Below are 26294 nucleotides of genomic sequence, written 5' to 3'. Positions count from 1 at the left end.
GTAAAAACCCATTTAGTAGGCCAGGCCCAGGCTGATAATATTTTTTTTTAGCATTCCGGGGTTGTCACCGGAAAACTGAGTAATTAATAATTCCATATGAGTTTTTAATAACTGTTCGTCCGGATTTAGTGAGGCTTTGGAGGCCGTAGTTGGCCCTACAAATTTGACGCACCAGTCCTTCAGGACAATGATGTGACCTTTCAGATTTTATGAGAATTCTAAAAAATTGTACTATGTTTGCCCAAAAATGTTAATTATTATCCGGTACCGTTCAGTTTTCATGAACTGCTAACTAGATTTGATGATTTTGTAGTTTGTTCCGGATACTTTTTTTTCGTAAACACAACATATGGATAATAATGTTATTACACAACCAACCACATACAACTGATATTTATTAAGCTGTAACATGGTCTTTGTTATAACAAAACCAGTCTACTGCCATCTTATATGAACAATTAAATAAAACTCTCTCTGAAAATCTGTGTAAAAATAAACAGTGCTTTACTGGAAAATTAAAATGATTTATTGAACACATGAAATAAAACCAGTGTAATGCAACTGATGACAGTTATTTGATCATTTTATTTCCTTAAATGATCCAGGGTAAATTAAGGTGAGAGGTTTGACCTCTAGGTCTAAGTATTACTTATCAGCAGAAGGGTGAGGGTTTTTTGGCCTAGGAGTAGGAACATTTCCTTCTAGATGGCTGGAAATCATACATTTCCAGCTATTTGCAGAGGAGACAATAGCCACAAGATATGGGTGTAAGATGCTGAAAATAATAGTGTAGTGCAATTTGGGAATAGGAACTCAACTATAAAAAAAAGTTTGATGTGCCCAAATATGATACAGTAGTATGAATCAGTTGCAGAGTATATGGATTCTGTAGAGCCAGTGTGTAGCAATATCATGATTCAGACAAATCTTTAAAAGAATACTCAGGGTTGGCTTTTGGGTCAAGTGAAGGATCAACACTGCTCTTGATCAGTGGCGTATAGGGGCCAAGGAGCCAGAGTAATTCAACATAAACTGGTAACTCATTAAGTAGCAGCTATGTAAGTTTCATTAGGGTAGTAGCTTATGCCATGTTGAGGGTGATATTTGACTGGACTACAATACAGTTGAACCTACGTGAGCAGCCACCTCCCGTAAGCGGCCGCACTTTCAAAAGCCTGTTTGTTCTTCCTATCTAATTAGTGCATTTGGTATCTCCCGTACGTGACCACCTCTTGAACAATTTGTATTGACTTTTGACAACAAAAATACAATTTTGATACTTATTGTGCTTTATATATTAGCTTTATTTTCGAAGCAGTTATAAAAACATTTCTGTGAAGAACATTTCTGTGTTTTTTAGATGAGATGAAAACTACTCAGATTTTGACTGACCATTTTCATGATAAAACCTTTTAAAATGTGTCTGAAAATCATAAATAAACCACTTAATCATAAACAATAAAATACAATTAGAATTTAAAGGCCTGTCGCGTTATGAACGCCGAAAAATAACATGCATAGCCATAATACGTGATTTTGGCCCTCTATTGGCAGAACCTCCCGTAAGTGATCATTTTTTCTGATCCTGAGGGTGTATATTGAACTGTATATTGATATCATACACTGAATGAAGCACACAAATTTCTAAAAATATCACATTCACAACCAATCTGAAATTTACTTTTTGGCAATATTAAAAATAGAGGGCAGCACACACATTTCTAAAAATATCACAACCAATTTGAAATTTATATCCCATGATTGTCTTCATCAACTATCGATTTGAAACTGACCAATTAATAACACAACGATGATCAGTGATGATGCTTTCTCAATTTGTTGTGTTCATGAATTAAAGTAATTTTATTTACAGTATAATACCAACTTTCTTCACACACAATTGTACATTTGTGAACAGGTGCAAGTCAGTTAAATTGGATGTCGCAATTATTTAAATTGATTGACTTTTTGGTGTTATGTATGAACTTTTAGTTTAGTAAGCTAAATATTTATGTAGTTTTTACATACTAATATTAGGCTAACGTGTATATATAGCGCATGTTAAAGAACTTGGTACACTATTCGAAAAAGAGTAGCTGAGGATCGTCTCCTGGTGTTCTGACCTGAAGGTGCTACTGCTGGCTGACATCCATATAAAGTACCTAATCCGAATTTCCTCATTTTCCAGTTAAGCTTGAGGGTGATAATTCACCTTTTGGACAAAATTGTAAGAACATGTACAGTAATTGGTGGCCACACAATTTTCAACTAAATCATTTTACAAAAGTGAATTTACCAAGAGCATTTATATACTGTAGTTTAAAACTCTATTTTTTTATTACTGGTTGGTGGTTCTTGCGTAGTACGGCAGAGAATTATAGGCTGTACTTATATTCAATAAAGTAGCTTAGATCAAAACTAAAGAGATAATCAAATTTAGTGTATGACAGTCATTCCTTGTATCTATTGATTAGGCTTTATTGAATTGAAATAGTTATGACAAAATACATATTTCATAACATAAATTTTCTTTGTGAGTCTATGACACTTTTGCAATTTTACAGTTTAATGTTTATTTTAGAGTGTATGTATTCTTCAAATCTTTCCAAAAAGCAAATGCTCTCAAAACCATAATTTTCCAATTTCATTATAGTTAATACTATATTTAGTATGTTCATTTTAAAAAGTAGAAAAAAAACAACGTAGCATAAGACATTTTTTAGACAAAGGGACTGTTCAGACCTACAGAGTTATGCTTTGTATTGTACACAGCGGCACAACTCCATAGGTCTTAACCAGGAAAAGATTAGTGGAAGCCAAGCTCAACGTTTACGATAGTCATGCGCTCATTAATTCTGTTTACAAAACACCAGTTAACATGGATTTCGAGTCAATGGCTCAACTATATAATTTGAATAAATAATAAAACAATTTCAGAATGAACAATTATTATTAGACAAGTCAACAAAAAATAAAAAAATCAAAAGACCTGGATTGGCATTTATCAATATTTTCTTATATTTTTGCTTAAGCTTAAATATTTAAGAAGCGAGTCAGCAAATAACTTAAGCTTATTCATCAAACAGTCTTAGTAGAAAAATTGTCTTAGGTAAATTTTACTTTGCGCATGCGAAAACTTAAACTATAGAGGGCAGCAAATTATGTCTTAAGACAAAAAATCCTTGCTTTTTTCTCTTAGCGATGGCAGCGCTATAACATTTTATCTCTGCATTTTCAATCCAAACAAGAGAGGGCGTATTCTGGTTACATGCTTTTATTCATTAAAATAGAGAAAGAGCAGAAAAGTCGGAAATACATATGAAAATCATTCGCTCTAAACTTAAATCAAATCAACATTGGCAGCCGATACAGTTTTCTAAAAGTAACTGCTGGTTAGTCAAATGGGTCATACCTATCCAGAAATTTTAGTTTTGCTCATCCAAATCCGGCCCCTGTACTTTTCAGTCTTCTGCTAAGTAAATCCTTATTGGTTCCATTGGGACATAGTGCCATTCTTGTGGTTTCCATTCAAACAGATTGAACTAGTCTTTAGCTGATGCAGTGAATTAAAGACAGAAACTAAAAATCAAATGAACCAAAACACCAGGGTAACCCTACTATTTCTGAAACATGCACATGCACACAAGCTAATTTGTATACTACTAGGCCTACAGTTAAGTCACTATGCCAAGGCAAACAATAAAAGCTTTTTATCTAACTATATTGATACTTTAAAAGTTTGCATACACTGAGACATAAATTACACATTTATTGTTTACCATGTTTAGTTTGTACTATAAATAATATTATCACTTGTCTTAAACACTTAAATATACTTTATCTACAGTACTAGCCTTTTTTCGCACTGGACTTGAAAAAAGGTAAATTTAATCATGGTTAACTATACCAATGTCATCGCACTCGCATATTTTCATGCAGTTAATTTATTTATCATGGTTTTAACAGAATTTAACTTTGTAAAACAAACACGTTCGGATTGGACTTTTAGCCAGCGTGGTTAGTTTACTGAGACTCTGGTAAGTTCTACTGGGCAGGCAGTGGTCTGTAAAAGTAACCATTAGAATTGTAGCCAGTATTCGGATTGGACTTTTGTTGGTAACTTTAGCTGGTGACTCGATTAATTTGACCAAATGTCCAATGCGATCAAGGTTTACGATACAAAGTTACAAGCCACACGCCATCCATCCAGTGCAAGGAAGAAAGATGATAAAATTATGAGAAAGGTACTGCAACTACAGTACTGTATTGATGACCTAATGTATGAAAACAAATGTATGAAAACAAATGTAGAAAGGAATGTGTGGTAGCTAGGGTATGCATTGCACAACCCTTGTTGATAACCACAGCACTAATTGGTTAATTGATAGTTAGTTGATCTACTGTACAAAGTTAAAATTATAATTACTTTATTCACAATTCACAATTACAATTTCAATTTTACAATTTTTACAAATCACCCAACAGTACACCAAAAAGAAGCGAGTGCTTGTCAGTTTGGTGACTATTATTTTAATACATCTACATATACATACAACATAAAACAACAATTATGTACAAAAAAAAAGTAAAAAGTCATAATCATGCTCAAGATAATCAACATATTTCACGAAATCTGCACAAATGAGACTGGAGCACTTATGCAGGTAGGTTCCCATCATAAGTAAGTTTATTTAATTATGATTTTTATGATGCATGGTCATTCACACATGTGTGCATACCGTAGGTATGCTAGTTACAGAACATGGCGCCAGAATGGGATGTTCCTGTTCTTGTAATGGATAGTGTTTAAAGTTTTTTCACTTTCAGTTTTTTATGATATTGTAATAGGTTTATGGATAGATTTCTTGTAATGCTATGAAGAATTTGAGATTGGTTTGCTCGGAGCCGTGAACTGCCAGTTAATTTACCAGACGACTCAATGTGAATGTACATTTTTTATGTTTTGTGCTTATTTCTTCATGTATGCTGATTGGTAAACATCTGTGTATATGAATGTGAACCGATGATGTTCCAGATATAAATGTACAATATTGAACATCTGTGTATATGAATGTGAACCGATGATGTTCCAGATATAAATGTACAATATTGAACATCTGTGTATGAATGTGAACCGATGATGTTCCAGATATAAATGTACAATATTGAACATCTGTGTATATGAATGTGAACCGATGATGTTCCAGATATAAATGTACAATATTGAACATCTGTGTATGAATGTGAACCGATGATGTTCCAGATATAAATGTACAATATTGAACATCTGTGTATGAATGTGAACCGATGATGTTCCAGATATAAATGTACAATATTGAACATTTGTGTATATGAATGTGAACCGATGATGTTCCAGATATAAATGTACAATATTGAACATCTGTGTATATGAATGTGAACCGATGATGTTCTAGATATAAATGTACAGTATTGAACATCTGTGTATATGAATGTGAACCAACGATGTTCCAGATATAAATGTACAATATTGAACATCTGTGTATATGAATGTGAACCGATGATGTTCCAGAAATAAATGTACAGTATTGAACATCTGTGTATATGAATGTGAACCGATGATGTTCCAGATATAAATGTACAGTATTGAACATCTGTGTATATGAATGTGAACCGATGTTCCAGATATAAATGTACAGTATTGAACATCTGTACATATGAATGTGAACCAATGATGTTCTAAATAAAAATGTACAGTATTGAACATCTGTACATATGAATGTGAATCGATGGTGTTCCAGGTGTAATTATATTGAACATATGTATGTATGAATGTGAATTGATGTTCCAGATAATAATGTATCGAATGAAACAAAGAACCTGTCTGTGGTTTTATTTGAATGCAGTCTCCTACCACATTTGCAAATAATGAAGCTGCAAATTAGTGTATTCTATTCTTTCTATAAATTTGATTCTGCCAGTGTTAGTTATCCTAAAAGTACTGAATTATACTATTTAACATGTCATTTTGATTGCTCTTTATAGTCTATGTTTTTAATGGCTAGGCCTAACCTACTGTACCAGTATGAGATAAGGGTTTATTTCATGTGTAATTTTCTGAAACCATTTGTAATACCGGTTTGAGCCAAAAAAAACTGTTGATGTTATAACAGTGTTTTTACGATGAATGTATACCAAATCCCATTTCTAGTCCAGTTCAACATAGGTGTCCTTTATGGGCGGCTATTAGGGCCAAAATAGACAGACGTTGCCGTGCGAACAAATCCTCTACGGTTAGCCAAACAAATGGCGTTAAAGACATAATTCCTCGATTGCCGTATGAACAACTTGGTGAAAGAACAAATTGCCGTATGGTTAATTCGACGTACGGTCAAATTGTCCAAAGGACAAAAATTGGCGTAAGGACAAAATTGTCGAAAGGACAAATTGGCGTACAGTCTAACTTAATGTAAACATTGAGGGCAGCATGCAACCACTACGCAACTTAACAGGAAACGAAACTTCTGTGGCGTGAAACTTTTGATTGATTAGAGTCATCAACTTCGAGAATTGTTCAAATTGTGTGGCATCTCTACATAACCCATCTAAAATATATTGCACTTGATTTAGATTAATTTCCTCATTTTCGAAAGAAGTTGCAAGGCGCTAAATTCTGTTTCCAAAGTTTGTTACAATTCTCGCTTCCATGATTATCTTGTTAACCATGACTATGCTGCCCTCAATGTTTAAATTTAGTTCGACTGTACGCCAATTTTTGTCCTTACGCCAATTTGTCCTTACAGCAATTTTGTCCTTTCGGCAATTTAACCATACGGCAATGTGTGTGTCGTACGGCAATATTTGTTTTGTCACTCGAGGAATTATGTCGCCATTAGTTTGGTTTACGGGAGCGGAATTGTTCGTACGGCAACGTTTGTCTATTTTGGCCCTAATGGCCGTCCATAGTCCTTGTCCTACAAGTTGGAGCTAGTCTCTTTTGTTGTGGAGAATCAAATTCTTGAATTGAAACAAAATGATAGAAATTTATATTTATTGTGTCTGGATGGAAGTTACACTCAAAATAAAAGAAGTGTAAACTTGCTTGTAAAATGAAAGAATTTTATAGTGGTTTCATTCAATAAATCATAGCCTGGCACAATTCCATTCTCATGTTGCTATAAATTTACCAATAAAACAAGATTAAATTCAGAGGTCATGAAAGGGTCACCAATCCAAAGAATTATAATACATTCAATTCTTACTTTACTGTCACAGAAAAAAGTTTTCTCAGAGATTAAAATAAAAAGATAAAAGTTCAAATAGTGTCAAACGATTTGAGAAAAAAAGTAGATTGGATTGAGTTGTCTGAATATTAGTCTGCGTGCCTCACAACAAATACGTGCTAGTATACAATAATACTACAATTGTGAATAAAGGCTAATTAAGCCCTGTCTTCACTATCAAACTAGTTTTACAAAAAAAGTTTGATGCGCCCAAATATGGTAGTGATATACCCAAATATGGTAGTGATATGATATCATCATGTCCATACATGGGCACATCACATTTTTTTGTCACATAAAGTTTGATAGTGTAGACAGAGCTTACTTTAGTTATGTGACTTTATGTGACAAAAAAATATGATGTGCCCAAATATGGACATGATGACATCATATCACTACCACATTTGGGCACATTACATTTCTTTGTCAAACTAGTTTGATAACTGTGTAGACAAAGCTTTAAATTATATAACAGGTATACGTACAGTAAAAATTAAATTTGTATGAGTTGAATGGAGAGAATATCATCATGAGTTGAATGGGGATAATACAAAATCCTCCATGCAACCAATCCAATGGCAATGATACACTTGATATAAAATAATAATATGAAATTTTATGTTTGAATGTATACACGATGACAGTTATCGGTCAGAGGTTTGTCTTTCTTTTTTTCTAAGGCACTTATTTAGTGGGAATATATCAACACAGCGTAAAATATTGTAAATAATACAACAGAATAAACTAAATATGTATTATTTACAATATTTTACGCTGTGTTGATATATTCCCACTAAATAAGTGCCTTAGAAAAAAAGAAAGAAAAAACCCCTGACCGATAACTGTCATCATGTATACATTCAAACATAAAATTTCATATATTATTTTATATTAGACATAATGGTTTACTGTATGTCTATTCATTTCTTTTTTTTAGGTCTGATATATTTTGGTAAGACAAAGCTCTTAAAAAATTTATTTTGTTCTGAAAATTCATGCTAAACTAGACATGAACTTTGGCATGAAATACTATATTGACCTAATATTAAGTAATATTATAAAGGAGGGTATTTCTGAATGAAATTTAGTCTATAGGGAAACCAGCTAAATTGAACATGTGAATTACATGGTATTTTGAATGAACTTAACTGGTCCACTGGGACAACCACCAAATGAGTCCAGCCTGAGATTTTATTGGGTCATGAAGTTCTTGGATAAAGGGAAAAGTCAAGACACTATTTAAAAAATAGTTTGAAATCATTAAACCATGGATAAACTTGTGAATAAAATAAAGGCTGGAATATCAAATTTAACTTTTTTGATCTAAAGTCTGTGGTACACCATGTTATATGTGACTCGATCTGGCAAAACCGTCTCTTTATTGGTTAACACGCTAGATGTTATACGCTCTACGCGCAGAAATGAAAAGTTGTTTACATTTTTGTGAGGCTATTTACATTTTACTTACACACAGAATATCGTAAATCGTAATAAAATTTAATATCCAAAGTAAAGTGTTCTGGAATAGCTGTAGTGTATTCTGCAGTAAAATAGACAAGTCAAAAACAATTCACGTCATAAATCCAATTGTATTGTATATATTTTGGGCTATTAAATATAAATTTTTATTATCGATGTAGGCCTAGCCTACTAGGCCTAGCTTATTATTGTCAATAAATAGTTTTATTTATACATTTTATATATCCAATTGGCTCTTATCTTAATTATTTATTTAATTCATTGTCAAGTCCACATTCAATTTCTTTCAATCAATCATTGGATTCAAGCCAAACATCACAGCGTGACAAATGTAATCATCAATACAATCTTTAATAATTAGCTAGCAATTAGCTGTGACTCTACAAGGCGCTTAACTTGTCTAGGCTAGTTTACTACTCACTGTACTAAAGCTAGCCCGCATGTCAATGCACCGCTGACATACACGCCGCGGCCTGAACATCCAACAGTAGTAATTCTTTTATACAGGCGATGACAGCAAAAATCTGAATAGGCCTAGCTGCTTGGTTCTTCGCTGTTTAATATCGTAAACACTTCCGAAACCAGTTAAAATAAGCTTGACGTTAGAATGTCTCTTTTCAATAGTGCAAAATAGTTAATTCGAGTAACTAAATAGGTTAAAACTGCATCTGAAATCAGTCAAACTGACCATCATGTCCATGCTGCTAAATATCGCACACACTTCCTGGTATGAAGTTATCTATGGGCGGCCATTAGGGCCAAAATAGACAAACGTTGCCGTACGAACAATTCCGCTCCCGTAAGGCAAACTAATGGCGTTAAAGACACAATTCCTCGAGTGACAAACAAATATTGCCGTACGGACACACAAACACATTGCCATATGAACAAATTGCCGTATGGTTAAATTGGCGTAAGGACAAACATTGGCGTAAGGACAAAAATTGGCGTAAGGACAAAAATTGCCGAAAGGACAAAATTGCCGAAAGGACAAAAATTGGCGTAAGGACAAAAATTGGCGTACGGTCTAACTAAATATAAACGTTGAGGGCAGCATAGTAATTTAAAACCACGTGACTGAAACCACTCTGTTGCGTGTCCAGTCCTGATGGGGAATAAAAACATAATCATGGAAGGCTTGTGTTAAGCTAGCCAACAATATAGGCCAGCCGACAATAAGCCAGCCCACTTTTTTTTTTCCAGCCAACAATAACTATGAAACACCGTTTGTGTATTTTTTACATTTTCAGTGTTACTTATGGTTTTTATGGTATTAGAAATGAAATATTTTTGAGAAAACGGCGGATTGCTCCTGGGAGTCACTTGGTGGGATTATACTAGGGTACCTCCTTAGTCGTCCAGTATAAGTTAAAGTAGGACCGCTGGTCCCGTTTACTCAGCATTTATCTTTTAAATCTGAGTGTAACTCAATTACGATTTTTAATATTATAGTGAAGTTTACTCAGCATTTATCTTTTGAATTTTATACTGTATTTGTGAGAAAACGGCGGATTTAAAAGATGAGGGCTGAGTAAACGGGACCAGTGGTCATACTCTAACTTTCACTGGACGACTAAGGAGGTACCCTAGTATAATCCCACCAAGTAACTCCCATGAGCATTCCGCCGTTTTCTCACAAATACAGTATCAAATTACACTATAATATTAAAAATCATAATTGAGTTACACTCAGATTTAAAAGATGAAGGCTGAGTAAACGGGAACACTACAGCGGTCCTACTCTAACTTATACTGGACGACTAAGGGTACCCTAGTATAATCCCACCAAGTGACTCCCAGGAGCAATCCGCCGTTTTCTCACAAATATTAAATTTCTAATACCATAAAAACCATAAGTAACACTGAAAATGTAAAAAATACACAAACGGTGTTTCATAGTTATTGGTGTGGCTGGAAAAAATAAAAGTGGGAAGGCTTATTGTCGGCTGGCCTATATTGTTGGCCTTCCATGATTATGTTTTTATTCCCCATCAGGACTGGACACACAGAGTGGTTTCAGTCACGTGGTTTTAAATTACTATGCTGCCCTCAACGTTTATATTTAGTTAGACTGTACGCCAATTTTTGTCCTTTCGGCAATTTTGTCCTTTCGGCAATTTTTGTCCTTACGCCAATTTTTGTCCTTACGCCAATGTTTGTCCTTACGCCAATTTAACCATACGGCAATTTGTTCATATGGCAATGTGTTTGTGTGTCCGTACGGCAATATTTGTTTGTCACTCGAGGAATTATGTCTTTAACGCCATTAGTTTGCCTTACGGGAGCGGAATTGTTCGTACGGCAACGTTTGTCTATTTTGGCCCTAATGGCCGCCCATAGTTATCATGCCTTAGACCAAAATACTGCCTTGCAATGCTACAGGGTGAGTTTTCAGCGTGTATCAAAAAGAATTTCATTGCGAACTTCAAGCGCGATTTTCTCGTTAACAAATTTAATGATTTGTATTGTTTATAAATGTAATAACTTTTTAAATATTTACTCAATTTTTACGAAATAATCAAATAATCCAAATATATAAAAAAATTACAAAATGAAAATTTACGACAAAAGTAGGGTTTTGCCAGATCAGGTCACATATAGTTTTGAAAAGAGTTTGTTAAGTTTCTCTATAAACATCATCTTTTTTTTCCTTAAATAAATGTCCCCACCACATTCATACACAATATAACATACTGTATTTCTATTTGAACAGTATAGAATGTATTGACTGCAGATGATCTAACATTTTATTTACCAAGCCTTTGATATACAGTAATTTGTACTGTATTTTATAAATGTTTGGTTGTATTTTATATCAAAAGGATGTTTATAATATTATAGTTACCATTTTAATAATAAAGCAGAGCCTTCATATATTCAGTATGGCTTAACAACAGCTACCAATACATTTATTCACATGGGAATATCAAAATAAACATGAAATATGAATGTTGATAGATACACATGTTTACATGTGTTATTAAAATGAAAATATACTTTTCTATCCCAAAACTGACCTAATTCTCATACATAAACCATTCTGGTGTCAGAATTTGGAAGAATGCCAATAAGTACTAAGGGTCTGTTTCTGCTGCATAACGCAATTTAACCGGTTATTTTAAAATAGATTAAAAATAGATAACAATAACAAGACCGCGTTTCTGCTCAATTTGTGCTCCGAAATAACCGGTTAAATCTATGGGTGGTCGTCGAGCAAAACGTCATCATTACCCAAAATGCAATACACTCAGACGGAAGTAGTAAGTTGGCTGTTTGTTTACATCGACGTCAGTACACACGTGTGTGATATCGCCGAACATCTCAAACATCTTAACATAATAAAATGTTGTCTCCAGGTCTAGAAGTTTTGTTTTTTGTAAAGCCTACTTACCATCACTAATAAAATTAATTCTCATGCCGCCTTCAATAAACATGGGGAGGGTCGTGCAGCGCCCGATCGCCTAGGATAATTATTATCTAGCCTAATTCCTCAAAAAGGCGATTGTCATACGGCCCTTCCCACGTGAACGACAGTTGTCTTTCGCGAGCGCAGTCCTACTAAACACCAAACGGAAACAAAAACGAGACTCAGAATGTTGCAATACCTACCAAACGAGAGTATATAATTGTTAATTAATTATGAAAACCCAAATTTTATAGCAAAAATCGTCCGAATTTATGTTAAAAACGATAAGTTTAGCCGCAAAAACTTAAATCAAACGAGAGTATCCAAGTCATAGAATATCGCACGCATATAGTGCCTTTAATAGAATAATGAGTGTTGAACATTATTTCGTATATTTATATACTAACATAAATAATAGCACATTTCTATGCTTAATAAAATCATATTTAATATATTAACAAAGGCTCTGATAACAACCTTTGTTTTCGGTCGATGTGATGTTTTTATAAAAAATGATGATGTAAAACGATCAAAATAAGATTGTTCATTGTTCTCCTATTAAAGGCACTAGGGGCGTGCCATAAATACGCTCGTTTGGTTTCAGTTTTTGTTGCTAAATTCATCGTTTTTTAACATAAATTCGGACGATTTTTGCTATAAAATTTGGGTTTTCATAATTAATTAACCATTATCTATTCTCGTTTGGTAGGTATTTGCAACATTCTGAGTCCCTTTTGTTTTCGTTTTGGTATTTATAGGACCATATCCTTCGCGAGCGTGTATTAACGCCTCAAATTGTTTAGCTTGGGTAGTCCGGAACTCCACCCCGAATTCCTCTTTTACTTTCGCAAAAATGCTCTTATATATCTGTGAATCTTTTCTATTGCCTGCCATCCTTCACCGTACTTTCTCTTCCCCCCACAACTGAATAACATATCTTGTGATTTCATTCATCCACATACATGTTCACTTCTTCGTTCGACTGTCAAAACCACGAGGAAAACACACATGGTTCGCGACGGTATCTGACCCGGGGTCACAACTGTCAATCAAATAACCGTTATTTCGTGTTGCAGCTAAGAATTGCTCAGCGATAACCGGTTAAACGGCGTTCTAACACCGATTTAAATTGGTGTTTTTAACCGGTTATTTTGCGCTGCCTTTTAACCGGTTACCAAAAATGTGTCCTGTTTCTGCTGGCAAGAAAATGGAGTTAATTTATTCACACCGATTTTAATTTATTCACACCGATTTTAACCGGTTATTTTTATGCAGCAGAAACAGGCCCTAAATCTACTTTTAGAAGAATAGAAAAATAGTGGAACTTTCAAATAATTGTTTAAATTGAATAAAGTATGACACTACAGTTGAGATAGATTAGGTGGATTGGACATTCCATTAAGTTAAGAAATCTTAGCCCATTTAAAGTTAAACTGGACTGTCCAATCCCCACAAGCAATTAGATTGATCGGTATCCTACATTACTTTAGAAATATTGAACAAAATAAATGCTTGCAATTTTAATACAGGCAGGCTCCTACTTTTGGTCAAACCTACATCACACAGAAGACAATTGGTCCAGAAACAGATGTGGACTACAAATCAGATCTGGGCCCTCCTGTACTTTTGTTCATTGTTGGTGAAACCAGACTATCCCAAAGAGGATTCAGATTGAGAGAGAGGAAGCCACCAATATGAGGTTGTTTATGTAATTTTGTCCCTTCTTTTTTAGCTTCTGGTACATCTAGGTGCATTAATGTGTCTTGATTGCAACAATGAATATATTATTTTTAATAATTTTCCATAAGGTCAAGGAAAGAGTTCAAACTCATTGTATCAATTGGGAAGGAAGGAAGGAAATATTGAAAAGAAATTATTGCTAGGTTAACAAATACAGTACCTATAAACTGCATCTCATTAATATTATATTACAGGTTATATTTCATGCTTTTTATCTTCACAGATAAACACCATTTAAAGTAATTTGAACTACCATATTGTATTTTTTTTATTGGCAGCAGAAAATGGTAACCAAAATATGTTATGAATTTCTAAATACTGTATTTTATCCACAAATTTGGTGGGGAAAAAACAGTATACAAAATACGGTATATTTTTTATGAGCGCCGTTTCTGCTGCAAAAAATATACCGTATATACAGTATTAAAAAAATACCATACAGAAACAGGCCTACAAGAACTGAAGGATATTTTGATTAGTGGTTCACTAGTGGTTTTATATCACCCACATATTTATTTTGAAATTAATTTTGGATGATGGATGAGTTTCTGTTTCTTTTGCTACGAACAGGTTGAAACAATAAATGAATAAATTAGTAATTACCTACATTTTTTCTACAGAAATTGGATAAAATTCAAACACAAAAGTTTACAGTACCTTGAAAGTAAAAGTGACACTTTTGACCACTCACTGAACACCAGTTAATTATTTGGGAGAAAAACACCAGCATTGAAAACTATTATTATTATTTGACTCCCTTCCAGTAATTTAGTAATAGATTTGGAAGATCGGACATTGACAAATTAATTAAACTATTACAAATACAATGCATTGATGTATAAACATGTAATATTTGTCTGTTTGACCTTTTGTTTTCATAGCTTTTATTATCATTTGTTGTATAATATAACTCTATTTACATTGTATGAAACTCAAGAGTCTTGATGCCCAGGGTGTTTAAATAGTTGAGGTCACTTGCACTCTATTTCCAGGTCAGTTTTAAATGTGTGGATGCCTGTTAAAATAATACAACTATATTGATATTGACTTCACTTGCTGTGTAATAATTGTAGAGCTTTAAAAAACAATTACCTCAGTAGTTTTTCAGCCGGACTACATATTATAGTTGGAATCATTATTCATAATGTTGAATATGTGCACTAAAACATATTTATTTGTTTTATCTTTCTATTTTCATGAACTTGAACCTCCCTGTTTGAGCAGGTTTGCAAACCCCTAAATTATAGGGGACACTACCATCCTTTAACATTTTGACTGTCTGAGGTTTTCCCACTAGAAACTGGCACCACCAGCATTTTTAGTTGTTTTGTTGTTTTTGTGATGGGAAAAAAATATTGTCCCCTTAATAGGGGTTGAATCAACCATTTGGCACACTCAAAGGTGTTGTCGTCACCTTAATTAATAAGGGGACCTCTGTGGGTTGGCCGTAGTCATAACAAATATTTCCCCCTGTTTGACCATTAATGAGGGTATCCCCTGAATAGGGGTGTACCAAATGAGGGGTTCAAATGTAGTGTGATGGTCTTTGTTAATTTGTCTGTTTTTGTGTATGTTTCTTATCTTTTAGACTCAATCAGCATTGTTTTTCGTATACAGGTACTTTACATATAATACGAAACAATTTAGTACTTACCAAAGTTTGCTTTCCATCTGGTAAAGTTGCGCTTACAGAAAATGAATTGGCAGAGGCCGAAGCAGAGCGTACTCTTCTTTTGCTTCCAAACTTAGTACGTGATGGCAGTTTCTGCCAATCATCAAAGCAGGTATTGTCATCCTCATCAAATAGATCAATATCATCCAGTTCAAGTCTGTGAAGTGCTTTTGTATCAGATTCTGATTGTGTTCGTTGTCTCTGTTTGCCTGTTCGGACAAACAGTCCTCTCATTGAGCCTAGCATTGGCTTGGCTTTCTCAACTGGTTTACTTGTGGGCATGGTTCACTGGCATTCTATTATCACTGAATATTATACATAACTCTTCAATTCATGGATATTCTTTAAAAATAAACAAAATGATTTTTCATTTTAAGCAATCTAGCAAATTATTACCTTAATTTATCATTCTATTGAAAGATAGTCTAGAATAAATTATACATATAGTTATCTATACACCTAAGTCTTTTAATTTTAAAAGAAACAATCCTTGGTGAATAGACAGGAAAGGCAGGATGCAAAAAAGAAAAAGTACATCTGCTTTATAGTGTTAGTTAGTATAGAAACGTGGTGCGGGTTGTAACTATTTTGCTTTGTTGGTGGTTTCCCATAATTTTAGTCCTAATTTTGCTAATTTATATGTATATATGTAGTATTTATCTCCATTCCCATACGTCCATAATTTTAGTCCTAATTTTGCTAATTTATATGTATATATGTAGTATTTATCTCCATTCCCATACATCCATAATTTTCATCATGATGGTTATGTGTGCATTCCTTATATATAATAATACCTGCCAACTTTTTCAGTCGAAAATGTGTGAGACAATAAATAACTGAAAATGTATGTTTTTTTGCTGTGCCTAGTATTAGTATTAATAAGTATACTATTAGGCCTACCTAGGCCTAGTATATTAAAATTATTATTATTAAAAAACAGCACTGTGGTACCATATTTTTTTGATGGATTTTAAGCAGTGATTTTTCTAAGTATTTTTCAATCATACAGTTATGTAGGCCAATCTTTAAAGAACGTTTTACAGTATTATTTTTTCTCAGCCTAGGCTAGCCCTAAACTAGGCCTAGGCTTACTAGGCCTAGCCTACTCCTAGCTGGGCTAGTACTAGGCTAGGCCTAGTAGTAGTAGTATTGGGATACTAAAAAGGCCTAATTTTTATTAATATTAACTAGGCCTAGGCCTAGGCCTAGTAGGGCCTAGGCTAGGCCTAAAACCTTGATTTCAACCATTTCAGGCCATCCTAGTTAGGTCTAGGCCTATATGCATCTGAAATTATAAGAATATAATATGTTCAAGGACTTACCAAAAAAAAGTACAGCAAATCATTTTTCATCAAGGGAAGTAGTCTAGGCTAGGCCAAGCCTAACAACATGGTTTGATGCTGTTTTACTAGGACAAGTACCGCACACATTGCACGTGTAGTGCAATCCACACACACACTGCTGCTGCTGCATGCACTGATAGTTTTGACTCAGCCGCCGAAAAAACTTTGTGAACACGCATGGTGGCGCTATTGCATTTTTTGTCATCATCTGTCTAAAAAGTGTGCACGATCCACACGTACACACACACACAACAAAACGAAAATTTAAAGTTCTCGCAATTACTACCCCCGCAATTACCACACAAAACATTGAATGTCATATAGCATTAAAGAATTAACTATTTAATGAATTTAAGTAACCAGTTAATGACGAGTTTGAACATGACTCAGCCGCCGCGCAAACTTTGATAACATGATGCAGAGCAGTGTTCTACTACAGAACTACAGTATTATAACATTTTTTTATTTTGTTTTTTTTATTTCATTTCCAAACCCAAACAACAGCAAAATAAATTCGCCAATACAGGAGGGTAAAATATAATAATAATATATAATATACCTAAATAAATTCCTGTCATTTGATTGGACGATTGTGGGTCACATGCCGTGCAATAGTACGCACTATTTACTAATAGTACTTTTTTGTGTACGAAAAAAATCTTTGAATGTTTTGACTGGTTTCGCGGTGGAAGTACATTTTTGGAGAGCTATATATAATATGTACTAATTTAGATCAAAAATGCAAATTAGCTTTAGATCGTTTGTATGATTTTGCCATTATTTGTAAATTACACTCATAAACATTCATTATTTGTATAAATGGCTCTGGTAGGCCTACTGTATATGCATTTTTATCACCAGAGACAAACAAAAATCAAGACTCCACTGATTACATCGTAGGCCTAAATAAAAAAAATAAATAAACAACATGGTATCCAATGGCGGTTTTCGTTAACCACAAGTCAGGTCATTGTTTCATCTTCTACCTTTTTTCGTAATATTCTGTTTTTTTACTTAAATATTATTTAGATTTTTAACACATCATACTTATATTAATACTATCAACCCATTGAACATTATTTATGTTAAATCATATTTATATATTCTGTCTATCAGTATCACATTACAGCAATGCTAACAAATTGTAATACATATAACGGTCATCTATAACGACATATCTATCTATCTATATTTCCCCCTTAATTTGTTTAGTTATCTTTCCTTATCTATCATAAATTATAACACATATATATCATATAACATGTTTTTATATTTATAATATCACAATATAAATTATCACATTATAACCTTTACATTTTGGGATACAGTATCTCCATATTTGTTTTTCTCTTTAAGGTTTTCACTCACTTTTATTTCAGTATAACAAACCGATCTAACTTAAAAGGTTTTATCATTTTCTTAATGAATATATTTATAACTTTAAGATAAAATCTAATGACAAAAAGATCGGCGTTTCGGAGCCATCATGAAACCAATTCTTAAGAACAAAGAGTGTTTCCAATCTATCAAATGTCGGGGTAACACTGGTGTTTTGGCAAAGTTTGAATCTGAGCAGGCCTATCGATTTTCTACAACTTTGCCAAAACATCGGTGTTACCTCGATATTTGCTAGATTGGATCATAACAAATCCAAGAGATGGAAGAATCATTTTGTTTTGAGAATGGTTTCATGATGGATCCGAAACGTCGATCTTGTTTTAATTGTCATTAGATTTTATTTTTAAGTTATTCGTAATATATTTATAGTGCATAATTATAATTTCTTCTGACAAATTGTTCGACTTTGATCATTTTTGCTTCTGAGGCAAATCAATTTTATATATCAATTTTTGTTAAAGAATGCTTATAGTTTTTAATAATTCTTTGCCTCTTATTACCAATGACGGTTAATGTTATTGTTAAAAGAAATTATTTTTTAAAGGTGTATTTATTGTCCCTCAAAAGTATAACCAAAACAGTCCTGTAACTGTTTTGCTTTAAATTGCAGTTTTTAAAGGTAATTTTTTTTTCGATCCAATTTTTTGTCAAAATCAAAGTAAAGTGAGTAACCGACCACCGCCGGCGGCCGGCCATTATTTTTTCCCTATTAGGTTAAAGCAAAGATAGTGTAGTAGAGTTAAGGCAGAAACTATAGAGGGTCTGAATCCATACAAACACATGAATATTCATGATGATGTGACGGAAAAACCCTTGCCAGCTAGCTTTCCACGAAACAACATACGACACGCGCGTATGATCATCAAAACTTTTTGTGCCAATCATATCACACCAAAAATCAAGGCGAGAAAATAGTTGTTTGCATGCTTTAGTTTTACTTTTTTTTGTGATACCGTATCTTTTTAAAATTGTTCATTCTTAATCGTAAGTACCTACCACCATATTTAATTAATAAATTAAATTGTAGTCCTTGCCTAGCCAGGCCCTACTAAGTAGGTCTAGCCTAGCCTAGCTAGCTAGGCCTACTAGGACCAGGCCTAGGCTAGTAGGCTAGGCATGTGGGGAGGCTCCAGAGAATAGGCCCTTAGCTAGGGCATAGCCTACTAGGGCCTAGGCCTAGCCAGGCGGCCCTAAGGTAGGCCTAGGTAGGCCTAGTATTATTAATCCCTCCTACTAGAGGCTAGCCTACCTTTTTACCCTCTAGGCCTAGCTAGCCTAGCCCTAGTCTAGGCCATTTAGGCCTAGGCTAGGCATAGCCCCCTCCTAGCTAGCCTAGCTAGGCCTAGCCTAGGTCTAGCCTAGTAGTAGGCCTAGCCTAGAGTAGTAGGCCTGGCCTAGCCTAGTTTTGACCTACATAGTAGTAGTAGTAGGCCTAGGCCTAGTATAGGCCTATAGTAAAAGTGTCGTCACAACGGTTTTTCTTTATAGTATTTATATATTATTAATATTAGTATTATTACTAACTAGACTAGGCGCTAGCTAGGCGCGCCTACCACCCAGGCTAAACTAAACCTTCATAGCTAGCTTGAGGCCTAGGCCTAATTTAGATAGGTTCTAGCCTAGAGTGTATAGTAGACTAAACGTAGTAAGCCCTAGGCCTAGCTAAAATAGCAGCAGTTGTATCGAAACGTATTCTTCTTTATAGTCTATATAGGGCCTATACTATAGGATAGGGCTATATAAATGTTGTTTGTATTGTTCAACGTATATAAAACAGAATATTTTATCAGTTACACTGTCAGATCTGAACAAACTAGACTTCTTGTTTTTCAGTAAATACAAATGTGATGAAATGTTTACGACATGCTTAAACATCTGGTTCTGTGGACGTTGTTGTTGTGTTGTCTTTTTGGCAAGTTAAAAACACGAATATTGTTTTGTTGCCAAGATGGTCATTGGATATATCATAATACATCGGTACCATGTAATCTTTTAACAGATGGAGCAAAAAGTAGTTACAGTCAGATGATAAAGTGGGCTGAAAACCAGTACCCCGCTGATGATATTGCTAAAGTTTTCAACAAAAGCATGTTAAACTTCATGATAAATGAGCAACTTTGGGCGGAAGTGGAAAAATCAGAAGACATTGATGTTGAGATGTTTTGGATGGGAATGAAGTTGAAGCCAGATGATCTTGACAATTTTCATCAAATTTCAAGTGCTGGGACTCCGCTAAGCAGTTTCTTTCGAGATCGTTTACTTAACAGACAAGCAAATGACCAAGTTTGTATTGATACTACATATGCTTCTAACACTTCAGCAACATATTCAAAAGTTTGTTGGGACGCATATATGGAGGTTTTATCAACTAAAACGGTGGAATGCACTAACCAATGGAGCAATTGGACAGAATGCATAGATGGAGAAAGATCAAGAGAACGAGCATGCGCTGTTGTAGAACCAGGATGTATAGTATTTCCCGAAAAAATTACGGGAGATTGTGAAATACTTGATTTAATCTTTCCAGAGAATTACACAATCCGAGCATTTCCAGGAGAAAGGTTAAAAATTCAATTTGTAAATGAAATTTCGTCATTACCAGTGATGTTTCAATTCGTCAATGGACCATCGCTTTCTTCAATTACAACAAACGGCAAATTCATTTGGACTGTTCCCAATGATAATTACATCGGTAAAAACACGTACATTCAAGTTTTACTTTATAACACCGAGGGACACCAGCGTACCATTAATTTGACTTTAGAAATAATTAATTGTCTGTGTGAACCGTTTGGAATATGTACACAGCCAGCTAAGCAAAAACAAGGCTTGGGATTATTCACTTGTAATTGCCAAGAAGGACGGTTCGGAACGCTATGCGAAAATGATATAAACGAATGCGAATCTCACCCTTGCTATCCATTGGTTGATTGCATTAATTTACATAATATGTATTGGTGCACGCAATGTCCAGAGGGGTACACAGGTGATGGTATTACGTGCACTGCTGATGATGGTAACAACAAAGCGACGGAGTCGACAAATACAGGATCAATTAGTAGGCCTAGTAAACCACAAACATGTAACACAGGAGGATCTGGAATTATTAAATCAATGCATATCATAAATCTGATTGTTATTTCTATAGGCATTATTGTACTGTAGTAGAACATTATTACATGTCTGCATGAACAAAATTCATTTTACCATGAATCACAAGCGACAGTTCGGAAGAACCATTATTTAATGTTTTAACTTTCGCTTTGACTAACTTTCTTTGCTTTGAAAACAGTTTCCGAACACTAACGACATTTGCTCTTTATTTATTTCATTATTACCAACTAAACCACTGTAGTTTACCATTATTTTAGTTCAAATGTTCGAATTTAGCTACAGGAAATTAAAAACGTACATATTCTTCAAAAGAAAAACATTTTATAGACTATTTTTAACGTAATTACAGCTTAGGTTTGTCTACGGTTGGATATATTATACTGATTATTTGCTGTCGTAGGAAATGGTGTATAATTATTAAATAACGTAAACCAAATTCAAGTGATCATTTAATGCCAATTTTGTGTGTTACGCTGTTCTTTTCTTGGCTTTCTTGTTATTTTAAATAAAGATTTTAACTAATTTTCCATTAAAATTGTTGTGTTTAAATGTCAAACTATGCCTATCCATAAAAATTAGAATTCATTCGTGCTCTTAATCATCTGTGCTACGTTTCAGCGTCTAACTAAAAGTTATAATTGTGTTGTTGATTAATTTTAAATCCGTTTATTTTGCCATCTCAAGATCTTTATAATCAAATGCCGGGCTAACAGTGCAGCCAAAGAATGTCCATTCTGCAGCAGCGGCCACGCATCTTGCACTCTGCCAGTGATCTGCTGGAATCAACAGCTGGAACTTATGTCCTTTCTCTATGTCTGGTCCTAATATATACTGTTTGTAATGTTCTTTTCCATCAGGTTTCAAAATGGAAACTTCGATAGGGTCTCCAGTATAATAATGCCAAAGCTCATCTTTGCCCTTTATTCGATGCAAAGCAATGCTATTATCTTAGGTAATATATAGCTGTGCTATGCTCAGTCCGGTATGTCTCTCTGTAGTATCCTCCTTCAACATGTTCTTGAAGTGTTTTATCATCTCACTTGCTGTTTTCTTATTCATTATCTTGTTTGATATACAACTGTAATTAAAACAAAAACTTTGCCTAAAATACTTTTAATTTATTTAAATGAATTTAAGTCAAATAGACGGTGGTTTTAGCTTGATGATCTTTTAGCAATTCCGTACAATAACGATAACGAACAATATTTGAAAATGCATATACAACTTTGTTCTGGGCTTTACTTTCTCGTCCCAAATGAGAACTTTCAGACTGTGGAGGTGAACCGATCGTTTATGAGATGCTTTTGTGTATAAAATGTCCAATAATAATTATCATTGTAAGACTACTCTCAACCAAAAAACTTTATATTAGAGTGTATTTAAAAAAAGGAGAATTGGGTAATATGTCGTTTCTCGCGAATCTTACATCACACTCCAACATCTCACACTGTTATTTAGTGAAATGTGAATGGAAAAACGGGAAAATACTTTAACTTTATAATACTCTGAATTCTGGAAGACGACTTCGAACTTAAAGAATCCTCATGGATGACCTTTATTGGCTCATAAACTTCACACATCGGAACGATGTGGAGGCCGGACGGATCAAACCGGCTCCTCCTCCCATTGACAGTGGGGGAAGCGGTGGGTGGCGGCGGGTGAAAGGGAAAAATGAAAATTCTGATAAGATTCAGACGAATCCCAAACTAGCCCCTTTGATACGCTCTTAATTTTGGGAAAGTGAAAGTACTACAGGTATCATCTTTATTATATACGCGTAATGGATTCTCATTAAATGATTGGTTCTTACTCTAATTAAGATTATAATCGCGAATGGCAGTTCAAAATATGCAATGCATTGTGATATCCATGCAAGTAATGATGTGAAAAAAAAGTATGTCCAGAATAAAACCAGATAACTAGGAGATCATTACGCGTCCGATATAATGCACTATAAAGTATAAATAATCCATCATGATAATAGGTATATTAGAGGCTGTATAAAATATATATAAAAAAATATATATAAAATCCTTTTTTATATATTTCATACTGTCAAATTATAGAAACAGTGCTCAAATTCGATTCAGATTCGATTTATTAAGTCATTCATACATAGTACAATGATAATTGTTTTCTTGGCAGAAAAACACAAGCAAAGCAATACACAAATAATATTTACATTCGTGATCAACATGGAACTAACAACAACTGATCAAGCAATATAAAAACAACAGACCTAATGACCTATCTTTGAAACTCATTGTTGTGTAATCTAATAGCGCTAGGTAAGAATGAACATCTATTTGTTTTAACTGGAATTGTTGTTAATCTTCCAGATCTGGTAACTACTAACTTATTGTTGAGAATATGATATGATATTCATCAGCTAAAATACAATTTAATTTAGATATCATTTCATCATTACACATTTGTGTGATCTTTAATCTCGACACCAGTAATTTTGCTTGCATATCTAACTATTCTGTTTAACTTACTCACATTTTTCTTTGTTAGACCATATACCCAAGTAAAATAGCAAAAGCTTAATACAGATTGAATAACACTTTGATAAAAAAGAAATAAAGAATCACGGCCTATATTATATTGTTTCAACTTCCTTAAGGAATACAGTCGTTAAACACCTTTAGCATACACTTTGCGCGGTGTACCCCAACTTAGATTCTATCCAAACCCCTAAATATTTATGAGACTCTGGATTTTCAACATAATTTCCGTCAATAACAAATGGAATGTGATTAACATTTTTTCTGAAGTCAAATATAAGCTCTTTGGTTGTTTTTTTTTAGAATTAATACACAAATAATTAGTATTAACCAATCTAAAACCCTTGATACTTCTTCTCTATACAAATCCATCCCCTCCTGTAATAAGACCAGTCAAACACATATCATCCGCAAACTTGATAAGATTATATGAATTAACATTACATCTTAAATCACTAACGTACATATGAAAATAAAAGTGGGGATAACACACATCTTTGCGGTGTTCCCGTATTAGTCAATATAATTCGAATTAAAATTGTTAACATTAACTCGTTGAATTCTACCATGGAGGAAAAAATAAAATATTTTTTCCTCCATGCTTCTACCAGCAACAAAATTGCTTATCCATGAACATAAATAAGGATTTACATTCATTGTTATCAGCTTCCTCAATAGTACACTTGGCCGAATAGTATTGAAAGCGGAACTGTAGTCAATAAACAATCTTACATAACACTTTGCCTTATCTAAGTGCTCATAGATTGGTTGTAAGAAAACATGATCTCATAATCACGTCGCGTCGAAAGTTCCGTATTTTTTAGTTGTATGAAAAAATGTCTTGGGGGCGGGATTCTAATCTGTGACCTCTCGCTTACAGGGCGAGTATCATACCACTAGACCACAGAGCCATTATATGGTATTATTTTACCATTTTATTATTTTTACCATTTTCACCCACCAGATACATTCTCTCATACAATAAACGCCCTCACAATCAGTGGAGGCCTAACTAGTCATAATAAATTCCAACTTTAATACGCAACGGTTTTTTAAATAATATTGTGTATGTAAAATCAATTGTGTTGCGTAGCATTGTATAAATTATATATAAATCATACTGTCAAATTATTGAAACAGTGCTCATATTCGGAACATGATTTCATAACCGGCGATTACATTCTCACAGATTTCCTCATCTTTATCGTTTTAAATTAATTAATTAAATTTCAGTATATCACTGGGCGGTTTAGAATTAATGTTCTATGCCTGATATGTTTATATATATATATAAGTATCTCTCCGGAGATCCCGCTTCGTGAATAAAAATACTGATAGATGAGGGCGTATCAATTTGATCTTATTCTCACAGAATTCCTCATCTTTATCCTTTATCTTTCTTTCGACATCATCACAACAATATCATCGACATACTTTCCCCTTTCGTAAATCTCGCCGTGCAAAAAAAAAAAAAAGATTTTGACAGTAAATCATTGATAATATATTCATAATTGTGATAACTACGTAGCTTAGGCCTAAATGAAAATCTCTACGTTTGAATGAAAAGATCTCACTGTTAAATCAACCACAATTGTTATAAACATTTTCATTCTCTCGTATCATTTACAATAAACAAACCCAAGCTGGTTTAGAAGAATGGTTTAGAAGACATTCAACATTTTCTATTCACATGTAACCAACTCAATGGCATAAGGATTGAAGAATATACCAAATTAGAATATATGTTAATCGATATCAATCATTTAGATGTATGGGAAAATTTTATCTCTGGTGACCTGAACACCAAATTAAATCTTGTATTAGGTGGAACTGATAACTACTATCATTATATGTATGACGTCGATTCCATATCAAATATCTTTGATTGTTACTGTAAGCACTATGTTAAAAGAGCTTGGGCACACAGATGTATTGTTCTAGGCGAGTAATGTTCATATCAATCAAACTAAATGATTGATATCTATCTCACTAAATGATTGATATCTATCTCATTATAGTGTTAGGTCTACATTGTTGTTGCCCAATTCATTTTATATTGTACAGTTCCTACCTATTCTATATGTTTATTTCTTGTAATTTTGTATTTTTAGGTGTCAGTGGGTTTCCTGCTGCTGTAGTGTTAATTATCAATGGTATTGTAGTTACTGTAGTTGAATTGTTTTGACATGTTGACCTACGTCGACTTTTTATTGTAATTGTTATTTTCTATATCATGTTTTTTTTTTGTATATTTCTCTTGGATGCACCTTCCATTTGGTCGAGTGCCACTGTTGTAAAAGTGTAATCTCCAAATAAATTATTATTATTATTAAAGTCTGTGTAACGTGAGTGTGCGTGAATTTAGGGATT

At 33.8% G+C, this 26294-nt stretch overlaps 2 protein-coding genes and 1 pseudogene across 2 annotated transcripts in view; 1 reads left to right on the top strand and 2 right to left on the bottom strand.

Annotated features, from left to right (window-relative positions):
- LOC144849172 (uncharacterized) overlaps positions 1–15936 on the bottom strand; it is a 137840-nt gene extending 121904 nt beyond the window's left edge. The window contains exon 1 of the mRNA XM_078706198.1: positions 15542–15936. Coding sequence (XP_078562324.1) covers positions 15542–15841 — 300 coding nt within the window. The 5' untranslated portion in view covers positions 15842–15936. The remainder of the gene's footprint in view (positions 1–15541) is intronic.
- A 3258-nt stretch (positions 15937–19194) lies between these two features.
- Positions 19195–21681, top strand: LOC144848243 (uncharacterized). The gene is made up of 2 exons (XM_078704957.1): positions 19195–19287; positions 20137–21681. The coding sequence occupies exon 2, from the start codon at positions 20167–20169 to the stop codon at positions 21466–21468; it is 1302 nt and encodes a 433-aa protein (XP_078561083.1). The 5' UTR covers positions 19195–19287; positions 20137–20166; the 3' UTR covers positions 21469–21681.
- Positions 21682–22005: 324 nt separating this feature from the next.
- Positions 22006–22997, bottom strand: LOC144848934 (uncharacterized; annotated as a pseudogene).
- Between the last annotated feature and the right edge of the window lie 3297 nt (positions 22998–26294).

The sequence above is a fragment of the Antedon bifida genome, chromosome 7 (assembly GCF_963402885.1).
Source record: "Antedon bifida chromosome 7, ecAntBifi1.1, whole genome shotgun sequence".
NCBI classification, from domain to species: Eukaryota; Metazoa; Echinodermata; class Crinoidea; order Comatulida; family Antedonidae; genus Antedon; species Antedon bifida.
This window is presented reverse-complemented; position numbering and strand designations above follow the sequence as displayed.

What these genes read in the sequence shown, in the direction of transcription:
- LOC144848243 (XM_078704957.1), top strand. Translation starts at nt 20,167, where the DNA reads ATGCTTAAACATCTGGTTCTGTGGACGTTGTTGTTGTGTTGTCTTTTT.